Here is a 13401-nt window from a genome sequence, read left to right as displayed (position 1 = left end):
TGTGAAAATGACCCTGAAATCCTCACAAGAGAATGCTGACTGACAAATGTAGAAGGAATGAGGGAAACAGAAACTCATCATTAACACACCACAGTAATAATCGTTGCAAGATCTACCGAAGGGTACTAAAATTAGGGGGCAGCAGTTTGAGGAGAAATAGCATATTTGCATAGTCATACACTATCTCCAAAATATCTATTAAATTAGAAAGAGAAAAATATTAGCTTTACAGGGGAGAAATGCAGCAGGAACCACCTTAATCGAGTAATGGAGAGCAACCTGACTAGCAATAAGACATCATGTACACCTCGTACGATACACTGAGAGGGACACATCATTTCTGTGCTATCCTTGTTCCAAATGTATAATCTCAATCTATTCATGAGAAAACCGAAGCCAGGCCTAAATCGGGGGACATTGTATAAAATATTTGGCTAGTATTCTTCAAAAGTATCAAGGTCATGAAAGACAAGGAAGGACTGAGGAACTGTCACAGATTGAAGAAGATGAAAGAAATAAGACAACAAAATGCAATGTGAGATCCTGAAATGGAAAGAGGACATGAGTGGAAAAACCAGTGAGGTCCAAACAAAGTCTGAAGTGCACTTACTGGCACTGAACCAGTGTTGATTTCTTAGTTTGATAATGGTATTGTGGTTATGCAAGATATTCACATTAGGTGAAGATGGACGAAGGGTCTCCTGTAACAGTCTATACTCTTTCTGCTACTTTTCTATAAATCTAAAAATATTCCAAAATAAGAAGTTTCAAAATAAAAGTCACTGAACAAAGCCCTATCACTAAAAAGTTGTTGACCCAACTATACAAACAAACTCTTTACCATTTTGACCACACTTCCAATTTCTTGAGTTTCTACGTCGTGATTTAGTTTGATGGAGTCTGATAGAAAGACTCCTGGGCTTAGAGCCAGAAGACCTGGGTTTAGGCTCTGGCTGCTTCACCTACAACCTGATTGTTTAACCTTGAGCCATATATCACCTTGTGAGAGTTTTGGTATCCTCTACTATAAAATGGGTGTAATAATCCCCACCCCCACGAAAGTGCTGTTAGAATGGTGTGGAAAACATAGTAGGTGCTCAATAACGGGTTCACCATTATGCTTAGTGTCTTCACAGAGTCTTTGTGAGGGACTTGTGGAAATGAACAAGAAATGCCTTTATGACCTGTGAAGCATATACAGACAGGTGAGGACTGTCTGGTAAAGACTGGTGAGGACTCTTGGCCTTGCAAATTCACAAATGGGCATCACCAACGACTCACTTTTCTTGTTGCTGTTGTTTTTTTTTTTACCTGTGAGTCTCCATCCAGTGCTGCTTGAGCATACATCTGCACAGACAACTCAAGGTCTTGGGACTGGTTTTGGTGGCCATAGTAGTAAAGGTCTCCCATTTTCAAATATGCTGCAGGACAAAAAGCACAAGTCCATTTGTCAAGTGGTGTGATTTCAGACTGACATTTTAAATGATTGGCGCATTCCCATGACTGAGAGTTTTTCCTACCAGAATCCCAAAACAGAACATCTTTAGGGGGTATTTTTGGTGTGAAAGGAGAAAACAAAAAGGCTTTTATGCTGAGTACTCACATTTCAGACACATTTTCTTGCTTTGCTTGGTAGCTCTCCTGAATGGGTCTGTTTGTGAGAATCGCAACCTCACAGCCCAATCAGCCAAGGATTTGGGGGGCACTTTATTTCTTATCTGAAATTCTGCTGCCTGGGTTTGATGACTAATGGGTAATTACTCTATTTAAGCCATATATTTTATTTTTCCTCTGAGGAAAAAGTTTTGTTTAAGAGTGTATATATCACTCAGTGTCCATTCAGAAAAACAGAATCCATGTCAGGGAGTTCAAAAGTGGGATTTCAACACTGGGAAGGGGTTACCTGGGTGTTAGAAAAGCTGAAAAGGCCAATGGCAACCCAGACATTAGTAATGCGGGAATCTACTATCATCCCTGAGCGAAGGGTCAGCTAAGACCACACAGCATGGATTGCCAGGCAGGAGCTAGGACCATGGAAATACAGCCACTACCAGAGACACAACCCAAAGCAGAGAGGAGCAATACTTGGACTTCTCCCCTCCCCGCCTGCAATCTCCCACCAGAGCCTCCCATTGGCTGAAACGAATCAGAAGCCCCAGAGCAAGAGTCTGGGATGGTAGGTTTCGGGGTAGCCCTCTACCATACAGAGCAGAGCAGAGCAGAAGAAGACAGGTAATACATCTGAAGGCAAAAAGACAAACCACTGGCTCAGAGAATCTCTCCGTAATAGCTTTCTCTTTTGAGCGCTCAACAACTGGAGAAATGATGGGTCCAAGCAGACAACGGACGATGGACAAGGAGACATACATTGCATGAGGCTGAGAGAGAGTTTAGTCATGATCTTAACAGCAGAGATTTTTTTTATTCTCTTTCCTAATTGTTTAGAAATATCACACTTCACACAAAGCTGTTAGATGTTCCCTGTTACTAAAGATTAAGAGCCTCCAATACTTCAATTTAGCACCCATTTTTCTATACATACCAAATGAAGGAGCATCGATTTGAAAAACAGAGAAATTATAGTATCTCCAAACACAATTAACACCCAAATATCTCTTGGCCAGGTCCTAGGGGGTGAAGGGGGAGAAAAAGTTAATTCATTAATATTTTGGCCAAGTGACTAATTTTGCCTCCCTAAAACCCAATTCATCATCCTTAACCTTAGAGCTTCTATTCTAAGAAGAATACATTTACTTACTGGCCTCTCCTCACAGATGTGTGCTAAATTTGTCTGTGACACTTCAATTCCAGTTTCTGCTGCTAAAACATAATACAGCAAAGCTTCGTGCCTAAAAATAGATGATTAATAATAAATTTCATATAGTGGCTCTTACTAATATTCAGAGAGCTTGATATTCAAACATAAGGGCATGAAATAAGCATTTTTTAAACCACAAAACCATGAGTTTGTTGTTTTTTAAAAAAATAAATACTGTTGTTAAAAATACCGTAAGCACTGATTTATTTTCTATCTTAAAGGCTGAATTGACAGAGAAGGTTGGGGAGCTAGTTGATACAACAGCTACCTCTACTGGCCGAATGGCATATGGAATACGGGTTGGGGTGTCCATCAGCCTTTGGTCCTTGAATTCTTCCGTCCTCAGAGGAGATAGTAGTATTAAGAAAAAGTCCTGCGCTTTCGAGTCCTCTGAGTGGTGAAAGGCTTTATGGGGCTTAGGATTCTGAACAAGCTTAATTAAAGCTGAACTTTTGGTGGATTAGAAGTTTGGCAAAGGCGAGGCAGTTTACCTGGGGCATGATAGCAACGGTCGGAAACATAAAAAAAAAAATGTTCGACACAACTATAATTGAATAATTGCAAAACAATGAGAGACCACTTCTCATTTGTTGAAAGGCTGACACAAGATTCATAATACAGAGTAAGGGTAAATGCTTAGGGAAATGGACATATTTCTACAACCACTGCTAGTGGGAGGGTCAATTAATGCAATGGTTCAACGTGGGAAGTCTTAAGAATACATAGATCACTTGGTTAAATGGTTCTCCCTTGTGAGGGTTTATTCTAAAGAAAAATCAGAGACATCTGCAAAGATTCTGTGGCAAGAGTTTAAGGCAGAGTTGTTTATATAAATGAAAAATAAAAAAACTGAAAACAACTTAAACATCTGAAAATTGGTGACTAACTTAACCCATGGTGCAGCCACTTTCCAATGCAGCCATTAAAAATGATATTGTGGCAGAAAGATAGCTATGAAAAATTTCTTACTCAGTGATTTAAAAAGTCTGTATAAAAACCAGTGCAATTCCATTTTGAGAAAGAAAAATAAAACTGAATACACATATGTATACACACAGAGATACATATACGTATCTTGTATGCAGAGAAAAAAAATCTAAAAATTATGTCCCAAAATGATAACAGTATTTATCTCTGGTGGTGAGAATGCGAGTTATTTTTACGTTCTGCATTTGATATATCTGATTTCCTGCATTTTCTTTGTGTCACCCAGTTTATGAGTGACAATTTATTTTAACCATAAAAAGTTGTTTTGAAAGCTTATTTTTCATTTTAAGTAGTTGACGTTAAGCACTCATTCTTAATTTTAGCTCCACCTATGTAGGAAGTGGTTTAAGGAAGGGTGGGGGGAGAGTAGGTTAGAGGGCATAAGGGAAGCAAAATCTGAAATCATCTTTCCTACACTGCTAAACCAGCTTCTGCCAGACCATCCCTTGGGGACAGAGAGAGAGATGATTGGGGAGTCAAATTAGGACAGCAGACCTTCAATCAGACGTACTGCAGGTCACGGGCCACGTGGCTGCTGCGTGAGCTGATTGCTGGTCTCTGAGACACCCAAGGCAGCTGACCAATTAGCCATGACTCATTCTAAAGAGACACAAGGTTGGCTAAGCAGTCCCCTGCATAGGCAAGCCAGCTAGCAAGACCCAAGTGCAGCTGCAAAACCACCACAAAAGACACCCATGCATTTTCTCACGTGGACTGCAAAAATCATGTTTGGTGTATTCTCAGACCAGAGAGAGGGCATAGGAGGGAGGCCCAGCAGAAAAGTCCTCATCATTCTGTAGTAAGTTCCAAAGGTCTTATAATCTCAAATGTCTTCAGAGACACTCGGGCTTATACCAGTGCCTCAGTTTCCCGCCCAGGGATGGATGAGGAGATGAAATGGTGTACACTTGCCAGCCCAAGGTCAAATATTGAGCTGGCTCCCTCTGCTGCCATAACTGGATAGAATGTGACTCACGTTATTAAAATGTAACAAAATGAGTTTTTCTTAGACAGCAATCAGGCAGACTATTAGAATGGGAGGTGGTGGGGGGGGAGGGGATGAGGTTGACAATCCCTGTAAAACAGTCACTATGATAAACTCTAAAAAGATGATATCCTGTGTCTGAAGTATTTTGGTGGTGGTGGAAGGGATGGGAGAAAGAAGTTTTATAGGAACACTTCCATTGTTCAATTATTGTATCATTGGGAGGAAATTTCATAGAATCCTCAAGCATTTCCTTTGAGGAAGCACTGTTATCCATCAAAAAGAGACGTCTAAAAACATCAATGTCAATAGAAGTACTGAACAGAACTGTCTTCCATCTTGCAGAAGCAATCTTCAGAGGCCAGTGCTCTCTGATTCCACCGCCACCCATTTTCATGTATCAAAGAGCAAACTATAGGCGAGGACCAGACTTTCTCAGCTTATTAAGACTCAGAGACAGGCCTCCTCTGCAGAAATCCTACCCACATTTAGTCTCCCTCTCAGCACCTGGCTCTTAATTAATTGTGTTTCAACAGAAACTGCCAAAAAGTATTAATTACAGATATTTCTATACTCATATTCATGGAACAAACATTTCCGTGGCATCTGCCATGTGTGGGAAGCCCAAAGACAAGCTACAAGACTGTACTGCCCTTCCAGAAATCTCCTCAAGGTTTAGGAAGCTGATTAGAGCTACAAGTTATATTTCCAATGCACTAAAATGAAATTGTCCCCAAGACAGTCATTCTGATGAGGGTGCGGTTGGAGTAGGATACAGATTGAGGTTAGGGGCATATTTGCTACCCTCCCACTTCAAAGTGGGCACCTACAGAGGGTGTCAAAAAATGTATACACATTTTAAGAATGAAAAAAACTATTAAAATTGTAATACTCAATATACACTGATAACAAAAGATGAATACAAGTCACATTTGACTTCTGCAATTACAAGAGGTGCTCAAAGTGGTTACCATCAGCGTAATTTTAATAGTTTTTTTCCTTTATTAACATGTGTATACATTTTTGGCACTCTCTGTATATTTATAAAACTTTCCTAATGGTTCTTCTTAATAATTAATCCTTGGGTTGCTAGCTGTGAATCTGACTACCTCTGAGCAGGTTCTCAAACAATTATATTATTTTCTCTGTGCTCATTTCTGCCAATGTCTGAAACAGCTCAAACTGGAAGGATGAAAAACAATCCTCTAGTCTGAGGACCCCTGCACTATTGCAAAAAGGTGAATCTCTTTCAACTGGAACTTAACATGCCTCCTTATCTTGCCTCAAGCCCACCGTGGTTGGGCTGACCTCCTGGGGTAAGTATGTGGGACAATAAAACACAAAGGACAATAAAACACACGGTTCACAGATCAAACACATGTAGGGGTAAGGCAGAAAGAAATGAAACATGACAGCCGGCCTCCCCTTAGCAGACTTCCCCTGGTGTCCGAGGGCAGCCTCAGGCATGACAACATTATCTTCCATATTATGCCTAGACAGCAAAACGTCCTTCTCTCAGGCAGCTCCTCTTTTAAGCTATCCCATATAAATCTTGGAACAACACAGAAAAGCACAAGCTCATCAAACTGACACATGTAATTTGAAAATAACATCCAGAATAAACTCACTCACAGAAAATGTAAAAAGGGGATGGACTTGGGACATTGATGGATGATTTCGTTCTGTTACAGCAAAATAGATGGCACCCAAAAAAGACACATTTGGGGGAGGCCACATTCATAGATTTCTTATTTAACCCCTGTGGCAGGTTTGGGGGCTTGGAGAAAAGGAAGAGATAGATGCACTTTGCCTCAAATATATTTTCACAAAGATGTTCCCATTGTGAAGGGTTTCTTTCTGTTAATATGAAAAATCCTTGAATTCAGATTAAGACTAGTCCTTAACAATACTTAGCATCAGCATCAAGATTGGCAAGGATATGGAGAAATAGAAATTCATAGATGGTTGACAGGAGAGTAAACCGATAAAATCATTTTGGAAAACAATTGGCATTATCTTGTAAAGTCCAACATGTGCCTACCCTGTGACCCTACTCCTAAGCTGATATTCCAGAAAAACTCTTTCTATGTATCAGGATATACATAAAAAATGTGCATGGCACATTGTTCTTAAAAAAAAGAAAAAGAAAAAAAGAAAAGGAAAAAAAGGAAAACAACCCAAATATGTGTTAATGTGAGAGTTGGTAAGTAAATTGTGGTATATGACAGCAGCGAAAATGAATGACCTACAGGGAGGGACATGCATCAAAACATATGAATCTCAGGAACATAATGCTAATTCTAAAAACGCAGTTGAAGAATCATATATAATAACATTCTAATAATATACAGCTCAGAAACAAGACAAACTAAATCTATTGCTTAGATAAATATATCCATATATGTAGCAAAAAACTAAAGAATGCAAGATGCAGGATGATGGTTACTTCTGGGTACTGAGGTGGGTTTAATCTGAGAGGAACATGCAGAGCCTCAATAGTTCATTTTCTTAGGTAGGGTAGTAGATTTACAGGTGTTCCTTTTATTGTTATGCTTTGGAACCTACATATATATCACATAGTATTTCACATGTATCAACTATTATGTGATATAAGAAGAGAAAACAACTCAACTGGCGCATGCCACTTCTCTAACTCAAATGCCCAGCTCCTTTCACCTGGATTCTGAACTAGCAGCCCCTCTAAGACTCTCCCTTCTCTTTGCCATCATTCACAGTTGTTTGGTTAATCATCTCAGAACCCAGATCTGTCATGTCACTATCCCTGGCTCAACACTATCAATGGCTCCCTCCTGCTCCACAAATTAAGTAAAAAGTGTATGACCGGCCATTCAAAATCCAATAAAGCAGCACCCCTTTGGTCTTGTTATATATCACCCCCTTTACATATCTTACCCTCAAGGCAAACTCGGTGGCTTGAAATTTTCCAGACACTCCCAGAATTTTCCTTTCTCTTTGCTTTTGTTCCTGTGATCCCCTTCACCAGAAATGCTCTTCACTGCATGGCAAAGTGGACATTCCACCCATCCCTCAAGGCTGTGTCATCTGCTATGTACATTCCAAAGGCTGACCCGAGTCTCCCAAACCAGATAACATGTCTTCTTCCTCAGAATCCCCGATGTTCTTTATATACTGTCCATGGCGCTTAAGTTATGTTTATTCCCTCTATTTGCCTTACTTCATTCATTCATTAGTTTTTTAGCACTTCCCAGGTGCCACTAGGTGCCGGGCACTGGGTTACAAATCACGGGGCAATCAATAAGTAAAGAGCAACCATGATGGACGGATCAAAGGGAGTAAGGAGCTAGGCAGGACTTCTGGGCATAGGGAACAGCAAGTGCAAAGGCCCAGAGGTCAGACAGAACATGGGTCATGTGAGAAACTGCAGGTGCTCCAACATGAGGGAGGGATGAGGCCACAAACTTCCCCAAACCCCACTTGTAGCATCCCCTGCAGCTTACGGCAAGGTGCCCAAGGAGCACAAGGTAAAATATGCTGAACTGAACCCAAACTCACAGTGTTGAACACACTTAATTCCCCATCCCCTCTATCAAAAGAAAAATTCAATCTCTTGTGGCTGAATATTATAACAAAGACAGCAGGCCACAAAAAATCTTAATTTATCTTGACCTTCATAGCAAATTTTTCAATGTTAAAGCGCTTTGTGATGATAAATTCAAAAGTAATCAGGAAAGCTAAGCTACTGACAGATACTCTCTTTATAGAAATAAGTGTCAGACATCTTGGTGTGTGTGTGTATGTGTGTGTGTGTGTGAGTGTGTGTGTTGTATTGCGGGTGTTTACAGCTGTGCTCTCCGTTTGGGAAAACCCCACATATAAACATGCTGATATTTGAATGCTTAGTTCTCCGTAAGAAGCTTACGGGAAGCAAAGAGTGGGAAGTTTGAAGGGCAAGAGTAGAAAATGAGTTAAAGTCAAATTTGGGAGTTTTATGAACTGAAGCTTACTCGGGAAACAAGATAAAACAGTATAAAATTGTAAGGTATATCAATTGGAAAATAATAATTTTGTAAAAAAAAAATTTTTTCCTGTTGTGCCAAGTGAGGCCACAGATAATAAACTTTCACCGGATGATAATAATAAACATTTTTATTTGCTGCTTTTTTTCACTGGAGTCATTTCCCCTGCATCATCTAATTTCAGAATCTCCATCACTGAGATGCTATATGTTGACCACACAGGCACCCAAGGACCAAAGGTGAAAATGACGTTCTTTTGGACCTACGAGTATGTTTTAATTTTTAATTAAGGTTCAGATCAGAGTATGATTGATGATAAGTCTGGTCTAATGTCTATGAGGCAATGGACCGAAGGGATATGTGCTGATTTACATAGCCTTTTTAGTTATTACTGAAATACCCAGATCATTTAAGCAATAAACCAGCCAAGAAAACATAGCCCAAGGGAAAAGTAAGAGGGAGTGCTAGGACTGACAGAAGAAAATAAGATGAAATCAGGTAGAGCTTGGAGAGGGGTGCCCGTATTTGTAAAATCAAGTAAAAGCCAATGCAGGGAACTGGAAGTCTTCCTGTGTGGGGTCATGAGGTGTTCTTCATCCAACAGATACCTGAATGACAATTGCTAACGCCATCAGTCTGTTTGGCTATGACATTCAAGGTCTTGTGAGTGACTTCCAGCAATTCCAGGCTCCTGGCCACACAAGATGCAGTAAAATAACCTATGGAAGGCTGTATGTAGCCTGAGCCCTGAACACACTGCTTTCTTTTCTTCCCAAGAACGAGGTGGAAATCCTTGACTTTCTATGGCCTGTCAGTGAGAGGCAGAGGGTTAGCTAAGATCCCCTGCGCCGTCTCCAGACTCTAAAACCAAGAGAAACAAGTTTGAAGGGAAGAGAAGTCAACGCACTCGTGTGTCTCTCAACTTGATGACTGTGGATGTTCCCCCTAGAGAACTAATTTTTGTGTATAATTAAACATGGAAATGCAATGTTTTTCAATCAACAGCCAATCAGTCTGTGATACTCTGAACAGTATTACTGAGAGGCCATGATTTCCCTGCAAATTGCTTTTTCAGTTGCATTTGAAGACTCCATCTCATAGGACTCCAGTGACAGATTGAAAGGTAAGGGCTGAGAAAGTTGGCAGTGACATGAGTTCCTGAGCTTACCATGAGCCCTCCAGGTAGGCGTTGAGGCCTTTGCGAATGACGTGGCCCAAGTAGCCATTTTTCTCAGCTACGTGTTTTGCCCACCTGAAAAGGAAAGGGAAGAGAAAATATCCAAACGGTGGCAAATTAAATAATTGCTTTGTTCTCCATATGATCTCAATAAATCCCACTTAGGGAATATTTTGCTTGTTAGAATTTTTATAAAGCAACAAGCCAGAACTGCATGTTAAGAAGGTAAAAGGGGATGCATTTTGACAGCTTTGCATTCCGACTCCTTTCCTATGAATGCTGAGTAGTTGTCAAATAAAGACATGAAAGGTTCCTCCTGAAAAGCATCCACCGATATGGAAAAAGATAATCTTTACAAAAAGTTCCAGTACTCTCTCCGTTACAACCTATTTACTGATTTATTATAAGGTTTCCCTATTCTGTTTCTGTTCCCTAATTTATCCTGGAGGAGTTTATTAATAATGAACTAGTCTGTTGTAATCTTTAGATTACTAAAGAATACATAACACTAAGCTAATGAAAGGGGGATACAGAATAATTTTAAAAAAATACCTGATTAATAGCAAAGAGAAAAAAAAGGCACAAAAACCAGATGGGACAAATAGGGAATAAATACTAAAATGGTAGATTTAAAACCAAATATATCCATGATTACATTAAATTGAAGTGGTCTAAATATACCAATTAAATACTAAAATTGTCAGACTGAATAAAGAGATACACAAAACCCAATTATATGCTGCTTACAAGAGACACATAAAAATAAGGACAGAGAAAAATTGAAAGTAAAAGAACCAAAAAAAAAAAAAATAGAACATGCAAATTCTAATCAGAAAAAACGGATATAAAACAATACCAAAAATAGTAGACTATAAAGCCACAACCATCAACAGATAAAAAGGACACATGATAAAGGGTCAACTAGGACAGCAAAACAATTCTCAATCTCTATGACTTAATAAGATGATTAAAAATCTATAGTGCAAAATTGACAGAACTGAAAGGAGAGATAGATAAGTGTACATTCATAGTGGGATGAATGTACAAACTTTTTTTTTTAACTTTTATTTATTTTGCGTGTGTTTTTCCAAGACCCATCAGCTCCAAGTCAAGTAGCTGTTTCAATCTAGTTGTGGAGGGCGCAGCTCACGATGGCCTACGTGAGGTTGGAACCAGCAACCTTGTTAAGAGCACCGCACTCTAACCAACTGAGCTAACCAGCAACCCCCATAGTGGGAGATTTTAACACAACTTCTTTTAATAGCTGATAGAATAAGCAGGAAAAAAAAAATCATCAGAAAGCATCTAGAAGATCTGGCCAACACAATTAACTAACTTGATGTAATTTATAATATATGTAGAACATTGTGCCCAGCAAATTCAGAAAACACACTCTTTTAAGACCATAAAGCATCTATCAAAATCGACCATGCGCTGGTCATAAAGCAAGCCTCAACACATTTGAATGGACTGAAATCCTTCAGAATATATTCTCTGATCACAGTGTAATTAAGCTAGAAATCAATAACAAACGGATAACAAGAAAATCCATGAAATATAAGAATGTTCACCCAAAATATCCTAATTAACAATAATAAAAAAAGTCAGCTCTGTCTAAGGCAAGTTACTGAGTTCAGGTCAGGTTGGATATGCTCTCAAGCGTCCTTCTGGCGACCCAGACTGTAGCTGTGAGGTAGCCAAAAGCAGAGGTGTGCAAACATTTTTTCTACCAAGGGCAGATAGTAAATATTTTAAGCCTTGTGGGCCAAATAAGGTCTCTGTTGCATATTGTTCTTTGTTTGTTTGCTGTACAACCCTTTGAAAATGTAAAATGCATTCTTAGTCCTTGGGGCCATACAAAACAGGCCGTGAGCCACGTCATCTCTGGGCCATAGCTTGCCAGCCCCTATAAAACATTATCAGATATGTGTGACCTTGAAAAGGTGCCTCCTGTTCACCGTTCTTCAGGAAGCTATGGTGGGATGTGCTCTGCCAAAATGTAGGAGTAAACCAATAAAGAGGAAGAAACGGTCCAGCAAAGAGAACCAAAAAAGACGGAGATGAAAGGAAAGGGAATCCTCACAACGATGAGAAAGCCAACGTCAGGAGGGTTGCGCTGTCCTGAACAGACTCCAGGACAGACACCACCACCACGAAGATTAAACTTACAGAATACCTGGTGGGTCTGGACATACTGAGAAGAGGTTTAGACGGCTGTAGGAGACTTTAAAGATCAAGTACATAGAAAATGATAAGTACATAGAAAGCTAAGCAACCAAAGAACAATGAAATGTAATTATTACGCCATAGAAAACAAGAAGTCATGCAAGAAAGAAAAAGTAGTCATAGTACTATTACATGGCTGAGCTGTGATTAGCATTTACATGACCATAATCATGTAAGCCCTGATCCGAATTTAACCAAAATAATAACATGATTATTGGGAAGGTAGGAGAGGGCAGGAAATGTGAATGTGTGGGGTAGGAGGAGGTGGCAGAGTAAGAGAGGGTTACATCTTTATCTTCCACAGTGGGACATCATTAGACAATGCTTATAATGAAAATATCAAGAAATACTGGAATAGCCCCTTCCGGTAAGTGGCCTGAGGTTACCTCTGAAAACGGTTCGCTATTCACTTGACCCAGAGAACCTCATACAATCATGTAAATCGAGAGGTTCAAATCTTCATGTTCATTTTAAGAACACTTGTGAAACTGCCCAGGCCATCAAGGGTATGCATATCCAAACAGCCACCAAGTATCTAAAGGATGTCACCTTACAGAAGAAATGTGTACCATTCCGTCATTACAATGGTGGAGTTGGGAGATGTGCCCAGGCCAAACAGTGGGGTTTGAGGCAGAATCAGTGGCCCAAAAGGAGTGCAAAAATTTTACTGCACATGCTTAAAAAAGCAGAGTGATGCTGCACTTAAGAGTTTAGATGGAGACTCTCTGGTCACTGAGCACAGCCAGGTGAGCAAAGCTCCCGAGATGCAGCGCAGAACCTACTGAGCTCACGGGTGGGTTAACCCATACGTGGGCTCACTCCGTCACATTGAGATGATCTTCATTGAAAAAGACCAGATTGTTCCTAAACCAGAAGAGGAGGTTGCACTTCAGTTTCTTCTGGGAGAAGAAAAAGATCTCCCAGAAGAAACTGAAGAAACAAAAACTCATGGCCTGGGAGTAAATTCAGCATCAAATAAATGCTAATAATATAGAGGGGGAGGAGAAGGGGGAGAGAGAGAGGGAGGGAAGGAAGGAAGGAAGGAAGGCAGGGAAGAAAGAAAAGAAAAGAGAAGAGGAGAGAGGGAGCGAGGGAGGGAAGAAACAAAGAAAAAGAAAGAAAGAGAGAGAGAGAGAGAGAGAGAGAGAGAGAGAGAGAGAGAGAGAGAGAGAGAGAGAGAGAGAGAGAGAAAGAAAGAAAGAAAGAAAGA

At 40.0% G+C, this 13401-nt stretch overlaps 1 protein-coding gene and 1 pseudogene across 3 annotated transcripts in view; one reads left to right on the top strand and one right to left on the bottom strand.

The window, feature by feature from the left end:
- SEL1L3 (SEL1L family member 3) overlaps positions 1 to 13401 on the bottom strand; it is a 97848-nt gene that overhangs the window by 12630 nt on the left and 71817 nt on the right. For both annotated transcript variants that reach the window (XM_081056469.1, XM_081056468.1), the window contains exons 17-20: positions 9957 to 10040; positions 2759 to 2849; positions 2543 to 2627; positions 1312 to 1421 (exon numbers count right to left, since the gene is read on the bottom strand). In XM_081056469.1, the coding sequence (XP_080912595.1) occupies positions 1312 to 1421; positions 2543 to 2627; positions 2759 to 2849; positions 9957 to 10040 (370 nt within the window). The remainder of the gene's footprint in view (positions 1 to 1311; positions 1422 to 2542; positions 2628 to 2758; positions 2850 to 9956; positions 10041 to 13401) is intronic.
- On the top strand, positions 11117 to 13154 carry LOC308495991 (large ribosomal subunit protein uL22-like; annotated as a pseudogene). The gene is made up of 2 exons: positions 11117 to 11130; positions 12564 to 13154. The product of its transcript is annotated as a large ribosomal subunit protein uL22-like (transcript).

The sequence above is a fragment of the Rhinolophus hipposideros genome (assembly GCF_964194185.1).
Source record: "Rhinolophus hipposideros genome assembly, chromosome: 1".
Classification (NCBI taxonomy): Eukaryota; Metazoa; Chordata; class Mammalia; order Chiroptera; family Rhinolophidae; genus Rhinolophus; species Rhinolophus hipposideros.
Note: the sequence above shows the minus strand (reverse complement) of the source record. Positions and strands in the feature narration are given on the sequence as shown.